The sequence below is a fragment of the Alexandromys fortis genome, unplaced genomic scaffold (assembly GCF_014885135.2).
Source record: "Alexandromys fortis isolate MF-2015 unplaced genomic scaffold, M_Fortis_MF-2015_v1.1 scaffold_407, whole genome shotgun sequence".
In the NCBI taxonomy this organism is placed as follows: Eukaryota; Metazoa; Chordata; class Mammalia; order Rodentia; family Cricetidae; genus Alexandromys; species Alexandromys fortis.
In genome coordinates this window covers 383,693-400,027 of record NW_026068301.1, presented here as the reverse complement: position 1 = coordinate 400,027, position 16,335 = coordinate 383,693, and the positions used below count along the sequence as shown (strand labels likewise).

At 35.7% G+C, this 16,335-nt stretch overlaps 1 gene segment (V, D, J or C); it reads left to right on the top strand.

Annotated features, from left to right (window-relative positions):
• The first annotated feature begins 4,865 nt into the window (after window positions 1-4,865).
• Window positions 4,866-5,640, top strand: LOC126495017 (immunoglobulin kappa variable 2-30-like). The segment is given in 2 exon segments: window positions 4,866-4,924; window positions 5,264-5,640. Coding segments are annotated over 2 exon segments (426 nt in total).
• The last annotated feature ends 10,695 nt before the right edge of the window (window positions 5,641-16,335 follow it).

The window sequence follows — 16,335 nt, the reverse complement described above, 5'->3', positions numbered from 1 at the left end:
CACAGAGCCTGTTGCCCTGGTTAGTCTCAGTTTTCAAAACAATATGAAAATCCCATCATTTATATAAGTACCTGTTTTAACTAGACCACTTGTTTAATTCTTAGAGCACTGTAAGACTATCTGTGGCTCTGCTACAGGATGATAGACATATACATAGAGAAATCAGAAGATACTGTCACCACCACAGTTTGTTGGGCTTTTGGATTTCAGGACAGAACCCCTAGAAATGTAGTGATATTACATACATGTTCCTATTTCATTTTTTACTATGGAGCTTCATATCATATGGAACTGTCACAGTTTACATGTAAAATTGAGAAAAAAGAAATACATTTTTCACATTTCAAAGTGTGTTAGACATACTTTTCATGTACTAGTCATGATCTAATTAATGTTCCATATCTGGTTTCAGTATCCAGAGAGGACTTTGTACTGACACAGTGTCCAGTTGTCCTGTCTGTGAGTCCATGGGATAGAGTCACCCTCAACTGTCATCCCACTAAGAACAATGTCATACATATATACTGATACCAAAGAAACTAAACCAGACTTTAACGCTCCACTTCAAGTATGCTTCTGGTTTAATCTCTGGAACTTTTTAGAGAGATTCAATATTCACATGTTAGGGACAATTTTCCCCTCAAAATCAACAGCCTGAAATCAGAAGGATGCTGGAACTTATCAAAGTCAGAGGTTAGTTATTTGACACTCACAATAATATAGATCATAACATGAATCAACTATAGAAGTAGCAATGTGAGACTGAGCTCACAACTGCATCTGATGGCATATTTAACTGTTGGGAAGTTCTTTTAGAAGCACCTAAGCTTGAAAGTTTTGGATGTAATTAGCTGAGCAATCCCAAGATGTATTCTTCCAGCTGAACTGACTTCACTTCACTTCAACTGCACAATCACATGTCTGAGAATAAAATTCCTGACAGAAGAAGTAATGTTCTTCTATCTGATCCACACCCCCAAACAGTAGAGAGTTAGGTCTGGATTAGGATATTGGGTGGTAGCTTGTTCTTTCCCTAGCTGAATTCGATCACTGTCATTATCCAAATCAAGAAACTTACTCCAAGCCCTCAAAGATAGTCAAAGATAGTTTTAGTTATGTTTTCTATTGTTGTGAAGAGACACTATGACCACAGCAACTCTTGTAAATAAAACATTTAATTGGTGGCTCGCTTATACTTTTAGAGATTCAGTCCATTATTATCATGACAGAAATCATGGTGCCATGCAGGTAGATGGATGAGAAATGTGAGGAAGGAATACCTGAGATTCTTACATAATGCAGGCAAGAGGAAGTCAGCTGACACACTGGGTAGTATTCTGTGTATAGGAAACCACAAAGCCTTTTCCCCAAGGTGGCACACTACCTTCAACAAGACCATACCCACTCCAACAAAGCCTCATCTCCCAATAGTGCCATTACCTATGATATTATTGGGTCCAATTACATTAAAACTACCAGAGAGGTCAACCCTAAGACTTACCATATTTTGTGTTGTTTGTATAATCTTTTACAAATAAAATTATTTTGTTCTCAAGACTTACATTAACCCTCCAAGACAGCCAAAAAAGAAGAAGAAAAAAAAACCTGCAAAATTGCTGCTTTTTTATTTAATTATCCATGAGAAATAGTTAACCTGGAAACAAGAGATGTGTGAGACATGAAGTGTTCATCATTCTGTTAATTCAAGTTCAGGTTTCATGAGTTCAAATTAATAGCAAATTTGAGGTTATTTTATGAATATTTGCATCATGGAAGTTTGTCAAGATGCAAAGCATTTAGCTTCCTGTTAGAAGTAGACAAGTTTGATTTGTTTGTGTCCCTTCTGTCCATGAATATGTTCAGTCGCTCTCATTATGAGTATCTCCCATCACAGCAGTGTATTTGTCGCATTGTGTGACTTTCTGTTCTGGATGACTTACCACTCAGAGAACATGATTTCATTAGGACATTGCTGTGGTTTCATATAAGAAATGCTTCTGAACAATTATATTATGGGATGTATCCTTCATTGTGGAGCATAATGAGTTGTTCTACTGCCCTGAAGAAATCTGATCAACATGCATCATTCCTGCCCTTTAATCACTGGATAAATCTAGTGATTTTTCTACCCCATAGGTTTGCCTTTTCTTGAATATCATATAATTTGAATCTTAAGGAAATGAAATATTTAGATTGTCTTCTCTAGGAAATATACTTTTATGTTTCTCAGTGAATTTTTAAATATCAATGTCATTAATGATATTTCACGGCTAAATATGCCACAGAATATTCATACTTTTTCCAATAGTAGAGAATTATATTAAATTTCAGGCATTGATATAATGCTGCAATAAACATTCTATGTCAATTTTGTGTCAATATAAGTTTCGATCTTCTATAGGTGAATGCAAAAATGCACCATGTCAAGGTAAATAACTTGATTTATATTGTAATACATCACCAAACTGTCTTTTAAATCATTCCACGAGTTGCATTTCCAAAAGGAGTGAAGAGAATTCAGGATTTCCCAAACCCATTCCATCATTTTGTTTTGCCAGTGTTTTGTATTTCCAATATTCTCACAAATAAATAGCAGTTTATAACTTGATTTAATTACTTGCTCCAGTAGCATATACTATAGCATATATTTTCTCACACTAAACTAATATATAATATAAAATGAAGCTGAAATGTGAGGAAATGTCCGTATCCTGTTTTATGAGGTACAGTTTGAGGACATTACACTTTCTTCAAAAATGATATAAAGTTCTTATTATTTAAAAATAAATAAATTATGTAAACAGCAATAAAATCATTGGATTATTTTTTAACTGAAGTTAATTGAATATTTAAATATGTTTTAAATATTATATCTTAAAGATATCTTATATTAAAAATGAATATAAATGTTCAATATTCTTAAATATAAATTGAATATTTATGACAGAGGTTTTGAAAACATCCCTGTTTTTTGCTAGTGTTTTTCACAGGTAAATTACAGCATGTTATTGAATTCTGTCATACAATTTTATTCATAGGTCATCAGCTTGGTGTTGTACTCAGTCACCTCCAAATCCCAGATTAGCCAGAATTTCCCCATATTTTTTCTAAGATGGTCTAGTTTCATGATTAAGCCCATCTCTGTGATAATTATCAGTCATTTTATGCGAAGACTTGTGTTCATTATGGACTTGTTAGGTCATTTGTGCAAGGGATCCTCACTTGCTCATTTTCTTCTTTTAGCTAAAAGAGGTGGAATTTGTGACTTCCTTGAATTGTCCTTTGGGTCCCAACATATTGAAATAAGGTAATTATGAAATTAATTGCTACCATAAATATTACTGAGTCAGTTTTTATATGTTACTAATACCTTCTAATAGGCAGCTCTGTTTTATATTTTGCCATTTATTTAATAACATTAACTATATTTTACAAAAAAAATTGGAAGACATGAATGTCAGAAAGATGCTCATGGTTAGCATTCAGTGAGAAAACAAAAAAAAGAACAATGAAAATTACTGGGAGAGCTTTTCACAAAGGACAAGCAACGCATTTACATTTATACTTTGTGGCATAGTTACACCCTTGTACCAGGAAACAATACAAAATATTAAAATAGTAATGAAATGACTAAGTATGTCTTCTGAGTATAAATTAATATCATAATGACAACAAATGTTTACATTGCTAGGCAAAGAAATCAATATTTAATGAATTATAATAGCATTATTTTATATCTGACATGTAGTCTGCCAATTACTCTCCTGCGTATCTTCTCAAGATAACTGGAAGTGGCTGGGGGTGGCATATGGCTTTAATCCCAGCACTTGGAATGCAGAGGCAGAAGGGTCATTGAGTATGAGCTCAGCCCAGTCTTCAAGGGCAAGCTTCAAAGCTATAGAAAACCATATTGGAGAATAATTGTTCTTTACTAGAAGATTCATCACTGGAGACATATTGATTTTTTATTCACATGTCATTAGTGAACCTTTAGAGAAACATTTGTACATTGAAGATGAATTTAAGACACTGAAGAATATATGATTATGATTTCAATCAAATGAGTTGGAGAATGAAACAATTATATAATGTGCACTGACAACAAGAAGCTCAGAGATTGTCAGATATATATGCTTAAGAGAATTTGATCTAGAAAAATTTCAATGTTATGAAAACAATGTGTTTTCAAATATGGTGTATATGATAATGATTAAATGCATGCATTTATTTATGAATCTATAGAATGTATGAGTAGGTACAATAATGATTATTGTATACATTTCTAATTGACACACATTTATAATGTAAGTGATTCACCATGATTATAAGCAGAAATCTATGTTTTAATAGTGAATAAGAGTACAGTCAATAATTTGAAGAGAGAGTTGAATGATTTGCTTCCATTTTGTAATCTTGGAGTGGATTAGAAACAGTGTGAATACAAAGTACTATGAGCTCATTTCAACCCTGATGGTAATTAGCTTTGTGTTTTATTATATTTCCCTATATCTCTGAAATTTGGCTGTTTCTTCAAAGATAAAGTTAAGTAAATTTCCAATTATACAAGAAGACTACATTGTTAATCCATATTTACAACTGATTGAATTACAGTATCAATTTTTTAGCATCCTGCTAGTCTTCCATCTGTCATTATATTTTGTTTTACTACTTTCATTCCTGATATAAAAGAAGATCTCTTTGAGTCATTGTTTCAAAATTTCCAAGCCCCCATAACTCTTCTCTATGGACACTGTTATATACATCATTGTATTTGCATATTGCTCCCCAGGGAGGTCATTGCTTTTATGTCCTAAAATAAAAGCTCAACTGTGTTCTTGCTATTACTGACAATTCTACGTAATTTATCTCCTCAAAATGATGTGCCGTGTCCTGTTTATATTCCTGCTAATTTTGTGCATCTCAGGTAAGGATAGAGAGAAACAATAGTTGGGAATGGGGATAGAGGATGACCTCTGGCTGCCTATGTGTACTGTCCATGAGTGATGAAGCAGATTCTTATCTTATGTGATAATGAGAAATTAAAGAGATGGGATATGCGCTAAGATGAAGATTCTTAGGGTTGGTATAGACTATAAGTTCTAGGACCTCGGTCTCATTTATTTTGTGTGTGTATAAAGTGATTTATTTTTTACAAAACATAAAAGAGATTATGGACTCTTTTGAAATGAATAACATAATGGAATTCACAAAGATTGCTCTGAAAATTTACACATAAGATTTAACTTTGCTATTAAAATTTTAGGAACCAGTGGTGATGTTGTGATGACTCAGACTCCACTCTCTTTGTTGGTTACCATTGGACAACCAGCCTCCATCTCTTGCCGGTCAAGTCAGAGTCTCTTACATAGTGATGGAAATACCTATTTGATTTGGCTCCTACAGAGGCCAGGCCAGTCTCCACAGAACCTAATCTATTTGACGTCCAAACTTGACTCTGGAGTCCCTGACAGGTTCAGTGGCAGTGGGTCAGGGACAGATTTCACTCTCAAAATCAGCAGAGTAGAGCCTGAGGATTTGGGAGTTTACTACTGCTTTGAGCATACATATGCTCCTCCCACAGTGATACAGAACCTAACAATAACTTTGCTCAGAGAGGCCCAGCTGCAATATGCTGCTTGACTAGAGAAGAGAAGTTTATTCTGCATCTCGGTGAGAGGCAACCGGGGTAATTCTTTGCAACTCAGAGATCTGACAAGACTCATCTGTCTGGATAAGAGGTTTGGCTAGTCCTCATGTGACACCAATGTTTGGTCTTTCATTCTGTAACACCCGTGGTTTTGCTTCTATACAAGAAAAATTTCATCTAATGAATTCAGTTTATTGTTGAAAAATTTAAGCACTTAAATTTTAATTAATTTCCTGATTTTCATGTTTAATGATTCCCTTTAATGATGTATATGTTTGTTAAATTCTCTTTCAGTTTTAAAAATTCAGAGATGTCTATCAATTTTCTATTTTACTTTCCCAAGAAAACTTGAGAGGATTATTTTGAATATCTTTAAAATATTGTGCATATTTTTAGAGGGCCTAAACTACAGTTAGGAAATTCATTTAGAGATTTAACTTTACCACCATCCATATGCTTCTTAAGTATTTATATTTTTTACTTTTGAATCTGTCATAATTGTGGCTGTGAAAATTTTCTTTAAGATTTCTGTGCAGAAAGAATTTCTCCTGAAAATATGTCTATGAAATAACAAGGATACTCTAGGCTGTACTTAGGTTACAGTGTGCATATTGTTAGAATCAGCATAACTCTATAAATGTATTCAACATCATCAAAACCTGTAAATATCCCAATGGTCTGTGCTTGAAATCTGGTGTTTTGTATACCTACTGGGATGTGGGTCTTTTCAGTATGGTTTGTTACCTGTTTTCCTGTGAAAAACAAATTTGGGGCAGTACATAAGAGTTACAACAGTCTTATCAGGTTCCTTTGATATTTTTTCAATTTGAGGAGGATCCATTTTCCTCTGAGTTGTACGGTGAGTCTGGCTTTAAACATGGAAATGACACTTTAGTGAACAAGAACGTAATATGGGTGTTTTGCCTTCTAAGAAAAAGTAAACAGTGACAGCTTTGCACTTTGCAGCTTCTCCAAACACTGTCTATGAGGGAAGATTTATCAGCAACAAAGAATTCTGGGAAAGATTTAGGGCCTGACATAGGCCACAGTTATACACTCTTACAGTTACAGAAGACACATTTTTTTTTCATGTTGATCTCATATGATAGAGGGTTAGTAGACACAGATACTTCATATGCTTACAAGGCCTTACAAGGCTTTTTGCTTTCTTTAAGTACCTTAGTATCATTATTCGTGAGATTTAATTTAATCTTGGTATTTTTCTCATACAATTTAGTTGGACAATATTTATTCTTGGTCCTGGTTCTTTCTGTAGTAACAATAATAGAGAAAGCATCAACTATCGCAGAGGAGGACGCTAGGAAACTTTGCAGATGATCTCTCTGCTAACTTCAATGAGTATCTATCTATCTGTCTGTCTGTCTGTCTGTCTGTCTGTCTGTCTATCATCTATCATATCTGTCTCTCAGTATCTCTCTCTGTCTTTCTTCTGTAAATTACACATATGTATACCAGCTTACCATTTCCATCTTAGTCTCTTCCCAAAAATGGTGACCCCCATATTTTTACCAACTAGTCCCCTTCCTACTTTGATGTCTTTTCTTTTATTCAGTTATTCTTTAAAGAACCACAAAAATTTAGGATCACAACCTCAATGCAAAGTTGTCATTTTCCTTCAGGAAGTCATTTCTGTATAAAGGCTGACTCTTTCATTTGCTAAAAAGATTTTAATTCTCTACTCCATCTCTATCCACATCTCCCTTCTATCATTCAATCAATTTAAATAATATTTTTCTCCCCACTTAATAATTTTTTTCTTGATTGATGTTAAAATGTAGGTTTCTGTTCAATAATAATAAGGGTCAACTAGGAAGATTTTCAACTAATGCTTTCTTGAATGAGCAACTCACACTTCCCCAAAAATATATTGAATATAGGGGAAAAACACTGAAAAATATTAGAATATAAGTCATGATTTTTATGAATAATTATAATTATAACAAAAACAGGCCATCTGAATTACATGATGAAGTATAATTAATAAAAAAGTCAGAGACAAATATTGGCGTTCAAGCTGAAGAACAGAAAATTAAAGTAGCCAGCTGCTGACTGTTACCTCAACCTCAGTCTAAAAATGGTGATACTTCCACTAGAAAGCTTCAGAATGAGACTGAGCTTTAGAGCTGTCTCCCTCTATTTTCTAATCCTGTATCATTCTTGGATTAAGAGCTTCCACCACTACTACCTGGTTTCTATGGCAAACTAGTGTGACTACTGAAATTAAATGTGTGTCATTGTGACTACTGGAATTAAAGATGTTTGTCACTATTGCCTTGTCTGTAAGAATGGCCAGTGTGGCTGCTTGACTTTTCTGTCCTCCAGGCAGGCTTTATTAAATTATTTATTAAGTTATTCATTTGTCATCACAACATATAGTTCACTGATACTACATGGGAGATTCAGTTTAAAAGGAAGCTCTTGGATTATTTTGCAGGCTATTGGGAAGAGAACTATTACAACATCTTGTTTAGTGTGCTACAGCTAAGACATTAATACAAAAAGTATATAGGTCACTACAAAATTATTTATGTGATGTGGGAGTGTCATATATCAACCTGTTGATTTCATTGGTTAATTAAATAAAGAAACTGCTTGCCCTGATAGGTTAAAACATAGGTGGAAGGAGTAAACAGTAGGAAGAGGAAGTGAGGTAAGACTCCTCAGACAGACCCGACAGCTCTGCTCTCTGGAGCAGAGACGCCAGGCTCAGCTCTCCCAGGTAGACTCGACAGCTCTGCTCTCTGGAGCAGAGACGCCAGGCTCCGCTTTCCCAGGCAGCTCTGACCCAGGATGGGACCCAGGATGGACGTAGGCTAGAATCTTCCTGGTAAGTGCACCTTGGGGTGCTTACACAGATTATTAGAAATGGGCTAGTCCAGGTGCGAGAGTTAGAGAGGCTGCGAGAGAAGAGGCTGGATATAATGGGCAAGCAGTGTTTAAAAGAAAAAGTTTGTGCATTGTTATTTTGGGCATAAGCTAGCCAGGCGGCTGGGGTGCTGGGGACGCAGCCCGCCGCACCATTTACTACATTTATGAGCATATGTTTATGCTTCTATAAACAGTAAAATGAGCAATGAAGAAAATCTTTCAGGATCTACAATGAGACATTGGTTCTCTTACAATAAATCAGAGTAGGTGAAAGTTACTGACCAAAAAGTCCTAACAAATATTTGTGCAGAATTTTCACATGTTGGCTTCAGAGAATACCATAGTCTCTTTAGTAAAATGAGCATGATCCAAAATATAAATTAATACACACCACAAAATAAATCTTTAAAAAATCCTTAAAAATAAAATCCAATTATATTTTGTTTCTGTAACAAGGAAATAATCAAGTTAGACATTAAGTAAGCAAAGCATGAATTGATGAAATATGGAAATAATGAACATGCTTACTCCTGAAAAACAGATAGAATAAAAGATAACTTTAAAAGGTAGACTTAATTTTTCTTTAAATATATTCTATTGATTACACAATGTTAGAATAGAGGCTTAATGATTGATATTGTGAGTCATTTATAAAGAATTTCACAAAACCCAGATACTGTCAGTTTAGTCTCAAAGATTGACATTTTGATGATCCTATCTTCAACATTCCTGCTTAGACTCCAGGGTAAAGACTGACCATCAAGTACAGAGTTTGACACAAACTTGTATTGCTACCAGAAATAAAACAGAATCAAGCAAAAATAAACAAGTAACTAAGTCATGGCCCAGATCATCTCTGGATCCCCTCTAGGTTCAGTGGAAGTGAATAAGGGGCAGACAGATTTCTGCCCCTTGATATACCATGAGCAGTATGCAGTGTAAAGATACTGCAACTTATTACTTACAAATGGATTGGTGTCAGGGGAACCTATAAAGGACCAAACTAGACCCACTGAATGTGCATGACAGTTGTGTGACTTGGACTGTCTGTGGGGCTACTGGGAGAGGAATAATATTCACTCCTAGTGTTTGAACTGACTTTTTGTAACTGATTATATTTTGGAATGATACCTTCCTCAGCCTGGATATAAGAGAAGGGGCTTGTTCCTGTGATGTGGTATGTTCATCTGTATATGTGTTTCTCTTAATGGTTAGTGAATAAAGTTGTTTCAGCCTATGGCAGAGGAGAATTTAGCCAGGCCAGAAGATATATCTATATAGAGAGATTAGGTGGAGTCAGGGGGACACCACGTAGTTGTTCAATATGAGACTTAATATAATGATCATTGACTTGTCAAAAAATCATTTACTCTAAAATCTCATCACTACCAGTACTTCCAATGCTTTATTTCACCATACCCTGCTTTCTTTAATGTTCTCAATTTACTGTCCTGTTATATAACATGAAATTCTTAATCATTCAGGAAAGATTTCTTGGGATTTTAGAGTAATCCGGAAAAATAATAGTGTACTGTTGCTGTGAACATAAAACATGAACAAACCATCCTTGGCTTTTTAGACATATCCAGAGAGAGCATGGTCTGGATCAATGTACTATCAATGAGCACTAATAATCACCTACATAAAATATCTATTTTCTTAAAATGATAGAATCCTAATATTAGAGATCATTGCATTTTCATTATGAAAATACCCAACAGAACTTGGTTGTGGTAACTGGCACCTTTAATCCCAGCTCTCAGGAGGCAAGGTAGGTGGACCTATGAGTTTCAAGTCAGCCTTGTTTACAGAGAGAAGTTTCAGGCAGTGTTACACAGATAAACACTGGATAAAAACAATATAAACAAATCATACCAAAGTATACAGAAAAACAAACAAAACATCACATACATACATACATACATACACACCAAAAAATGCACACATACTAACAGACACATTCAAACATAAAAAAATTTTTGAAAAAAACATATTCATTGTGGCCTAGATTTCAAAAGTTTAGGGTGTAACAAAAGGGAAGACATTTTGAGTGACTCCCTTAACATCATGGTGGGTATGAAAACAAGAGATTTGAAAGAGAGTATATACCTATTGGTGTACCCTCATTAAACTATTTCTTCCATTTGGGACCCACAACAAAACTTTCTAGAACATACCATTTTAATGTTCAAAGTCTTTGATCAATTCTTTAAAATGAAAGTTAATGAGTCACTGTGTCATTAAATCATAACATGACACTAACCACAAATATGTTATTCTCAGATAGCAGTTTTTCTGAATTAATATAGTCTTTCTTTTTTTTTTTAATTTTTTATTGAGAAAAAGAAAAAAGTTTCAGCCTCCTCCCAGCCTCCCATTTCCCTCCCCCACCTCCCACCTTTCTCTCCCTCTCCCCCATCCTCTCCCCCTCCCTCTCCAGTCCAAAGAGCAGTCAGGGTTCCCTGCCCTGTGGAAAGGCCAAGGTCCTCCCCCCTCTGTCCATGTCTAGGAAGGTGAACATCCAAACTGGCTAGGCTCCCACAAAGCCAGAACATGAAGTAGGATCAACACCCCATGCCATTGTCCTTGGCTTCTCTTCAGCCCTCATTGTTCGCCATGTTCAGAGAGTTTGGTTTTATCTCATGCTTTTTCAGTCACAGTCCAGCTGGCCTTGGTGAGCTCCCAATAGATCAGCCCCACTGTCTCAGTGGGTGGGTGCACTCCTCGTGGTCCTGATTTCTTTGCTCATGTTCTCCCTCCTTCTGCTTCTCCAGGAGCCCAAGGCGATGTCCCCAGATAGTTCCTTGGGCAGCTGAGGATAGGGAACGTGAAATGACCCTATCCTATAGCAATACTGACGAATATCTTGCATATCACCATAGAACCTTCATCTGGTGATGGATGGAGATAGAGACAAAGACCCACACTGGAGCACCAGACTAATATAGTCTTTCTTATAGTATCCTTAGGGTTGCTGTTTTTCCCTTATAGCATAACTAGGATTACCAGAACAAGAAAGAGACTGCTCTTTAATTTGATACTTATGTCTTAATAAATAAATTATTACTATATTCCCCATTTATCATATAAAATAAAAGATTGAATGGTAAAACAAGGTGATATTTTATTTATATTTTAATAAAGAACAAATCACTATAGCTCTTAAGCATACTCTGTAGAAAATTTATCACATGTCAGTTCTTGAGCCTAAGAGGAGGACAGTTAGAATTAGAGCAGCCACACTGATAGTACTGTCCAATTCTACAAATGACTTTTATTTCTTTTATACATTTAAAATAGGAAAATATGTCACTTTTCATTTTACATACCAATCCCAGTTCCCACTCCCTCCACTTTTCCCATTCACTCCACATTCCTTTTCACACCACCCTCATTCACTGCTTAGAGAGGGTAAGGCACATTGCTTTGGGAAGGCCCAAGACCTTCATTACAATATCTAGGTTGAGCAATGAATAGAATAAAATAGAATTGGTTCCCAAAAAGCCAATACAAGTCATAGGAATTAATCCTGATGCTACTGTCAGAGGTTCATATTCGTTCCCAGTCATACACCTATCACCCATATTCAGAGAGTCTAATTTGGTTCTATGTTGTTTCCTTCCCAGTCTGGCTGAAGTTGATGAGCTCCCAATAGCCCAGGTAAACTGTTTAAGTGGCTGTCTGCATCATAGTCTTGATCTATTTATTCATATTCTCACTCCTCCCACTCTTAAATTCAACTTTGGGAGCTAAGCCCAGTACTCCACTGCAGGTCTCTATTTCTGTTTCCATCAGTTGCTTGATGAAGGTTCTATGGTGACATTTAAGATATTTATCAATCTTACTACAGGGCACAGCTAGTCTGGGCACCCTATCCTCTATTGTTTAGGGTCTTAGCTTAGGTCATTCTTGTGGATTCCTCGGAATTTCTCTAGTGTTATGTCAGTACCGTAATGGCTCCCTCAATCCAAACATCTCTTTCCTTGCTATCATCTCCGTCTTTCCTCCATCTCAATTACCCATTTTCTCAAGATCTCCTCCCCCTACCACTTATCCTCTCCAACACCTGTAGCACAGATACTGAGAGCAACAATAAATAAATGGGACTACCTGAAACTGAGACACTTCTGTAAAGCAAAGGACATAGATAATAAGGCAAAAAAGGTAGCCTACAGAATGAGGAAAGAACTTTACCCACCCCACATCAAACAGAGGATTGGTCTCCAAAATTTATATCAAGAAATTATACATCAAATAATCCAATTAAAAATGGAGGACAGTACTAAACTGAGAATTCAAAACAGAAGATTCTCAAGTGGCCAAAAGACACTTAAGAAAATGTTCATCATCCTTAGCCATCAGGGAAATACAAATCAAAATGACTCTGAGATACTATATTACACCAGTCAGAATGACTAACATCAAAAACAGAAATGATAGCTTATACTGGAGAGGATGTGGAGTAAGGGGAACACTCCTCTATTGCTGGTTTGAAATTTGTAAAACTATCCTGGAAATCAGTGGTGGTTTCTCAGAAAATTGGGAATTAACTTACCTCAGAACCCAGTATTTCAACTTTTAGGCATATAACCAAACAATTCTCAATCATACTACAAAGATATGTGTTCCACTATGTTCATTGCAGCATTATTTATATAGCCAGAATCTGGAACAACCGAGATGCCTCTTAACAAAAGAAAGGATAAAGAAAATGTGGTATATTTACATATTTTAGTACTTCTCAATGGTAAAAAAAAGCAATGGCATCTTGAAATTTGCCTATAAATGGATCAAAATAGAAAACATCATCCTGTGTGAGATAAACCAGACACAGAAAGATGGGCATGGTATGACACTCAACTATACGTAGATATTAGGTGTAAAGGAAGAATAAGGAGTCTATAACACAGGACACAAGAGAAGCTAAGTATCAAGGTAAATCTTAAGAAAATCAAATATAGATTCACTTGGAAAGGGAAAATCAACAAGATTACTTGAGTATAAAAGGAGAATGCAAGGGTGAAGGGAGAAGAGAGGGCTGAATGACCTTTAAATCAAAGCAGAATTTGAAAACAAAATATTAAGAAGTGCAGGCACCAGAGAGAGCAGCTGGTCCTGTTCAAGATTACTCTCTGCTCTATTGGAAGTTTTGGGTTATGATTTGTATCACTGTGCCAACAGCTATAATGCTCTAGACAATATTAAGTGACAGTGTCTCCAGGCTACTGGGAGCTGATGTAAGGGTGAAATCTGTCCCAGATCCAATGCCACTGAATCTTGATGATGCTCTTGCTTGCAGGTTGAATACCTTATTGATTATTAATTTAGAAGGATTACCTGTTTTCAGACTGGAATAGCAATTGATGGTGACTCTGTCTTCAAGAAAAGCAGACAGAGTGAATTGAGACTGGATCATCTGGATATCATATCTCAGACTGTAAGTTGGAAACATATACAGACAATGGTAGTCATAAGATAATTTCCATGGAAGTCAGGCAGCACTCACCAGATAGATTATAAATTTCTTCACTTCTGTCTACCTTACCTGGAAACCAGAGCAATGGAAGCCACAGTATTTCAGGAAGTATGTTTATGTCCATGTTTTAGCCTAACTTAAAATGACTTGCATGTCAAAAAGGATACCCTCTGAATAAGTGCTCAGAGTACAGGGCTGTGGTCTGGACACAAACAAAGCAGTAAGGGTGTACAGGACTCAATTCAGCTGAAGGATTGGCTGAGCTCATCTTGGGGATGCAACATAAGTGTCAATATCCCAGGGGTTCCAAGACATAAAGATGCATAGCAAATTAGACTTCAGACAGTCTGTTGCTTTCTGTGGGTCAAAAAAACAATAGCAGTGTTGTAAGTGGTATGTGTGTGTTTAGTCTGTTTCTCTTCATGTCCTTATGGTGTAACTTCCTATTATCAGTAGTGACTATCATGCTGAAATTGACATTATTCATTCTTTTGATTTTTATAAATGGTATATCTTACCATTAAAAATTTATGATAAATAACAGCACATCCCACAATTTAACAGAAACAAAATTTATACAATTTAATATGCTTCTATACAGTTAAAATAGAAGTTGTGGAATTTCACATTTGATTTTATACTTTCAAATATTTTGTGAAATTATTCATTACATAAAACAAAACATCTATTATAGGACTAGAAAAATATCTTCATATGCACTTTAATAACTGATGTGGAATTCCCCTCTCTGTGCTGTGAATATCATTGGTAAATAAAGATACTGCTTTAAACTTGTAGTAGAGCAGGACAGAGCATGGCAGAAGAGACTTAGGCAGGGAAAACTAAAATGAATACTGGGAGATGGAAAGTGAAGTTTAGAGAAGAGAGAGAAGAGCCATGAAGCCACCACTGGAGGCAGACACAGCAGAACCTTGCCAGTAGGCTACAAGCCTCATGGTAAAATGTAAAATAATGGAGATAGGTTAATCCAAGATTAAGTAACAGCTAGCTATCAATGTGCTTAAATAATTGGCCAACTTAAAATAGTTTCTGTGTGGTTATTTTGGGTGTCTGAGCAATCAGGAGATGAACAAGCATCCTCTTACTACACATAACTTTTGTTTCTTTTCTCTCATTTCATCTTTGACTAGTGATACCACTGATTACAAGGTAGGTATTTTTGCTTTGATTTACTGATGATCTCAAAGTGAACATGAAGAATAGAACATTCAAATTCATTTTTGAGTCAACCTTTTCTATGCAATATTGCCTCCATCCATTCATCAGTATTTTGCCAAGCTACTTTAATAAAAAAAAACATTCAATATGAAGACCCCTTTCTGTTCCCCAAGCTCTATCCTTTAATGATCATGCATTGTAAATATAATATGACATCTTCGGAAGTCTCATGATACTATTCTTAACATTTTGTCCTATATTTGCATCATTCACAATTTTTAAAACTTGAGACTCACTCTGTAACTGTTAATTTGACTCTTGAAAATTCTATATTTTCTACAATATGCCACAGACACCAAATCTGCCATAGCTTTAAAGAGAAGATTTCCATGACTGAACATGGTTAATGAAGATAAACAAGTAGAAGGGATGAGTAACTACAACAAATTTGAGATATTTGCATTTGGAAGTTGCAGCCAGTGTCAAGTCTCTGATATATCCAGGTGTTATGATATACTGAATGTTCAAAGTGAGCTAGAAAGTTTGTAGGAAAGCAGAGTTTACATTCACAAAGATCTTAGGAAATGAGCAGTCTCCTTATTGTCTGTCCTGGAACTGATTCTTGTAGGAGAGACTGGCCTCAAACTCACAATGAGCCACATGCCTCTGTCTCCCAAGTGCTGGGAATAAAAGCATGTGCCACCACTGCCCATCTACAACTACTTATATAAAGGACTTATTTTCAATTCTCAATACCCACATGGAGGAAACCACCCATGCACACATACAAATATCTGATGGTCACAGGACTTGAACATCTTTTTAGATAAATAGGATTGTAGAAAGAAGCAATAACTATTCTCACCTATGCTACTCTAGTTAGAGAATGATATGCCATCAGAATCAGGGCTAGAATGGTAACTCATTCTCTCTACATCATTGTTGGTCATCGTTTTCTTTGGGAGTACATGATGGAAGTAATGGAACAAAGCAATCACAAGTAAAGTAATGATGACAAACCTATTAGCCAAAGATCCCATGGCAGTGATTCAGATTTTGCCTTTCATTATAAATCATGAATTTCTGTTCTACATGGCCTGGGATTCTACTCTATTTCTCATCCTACTTATCAAGGAATTGGAAC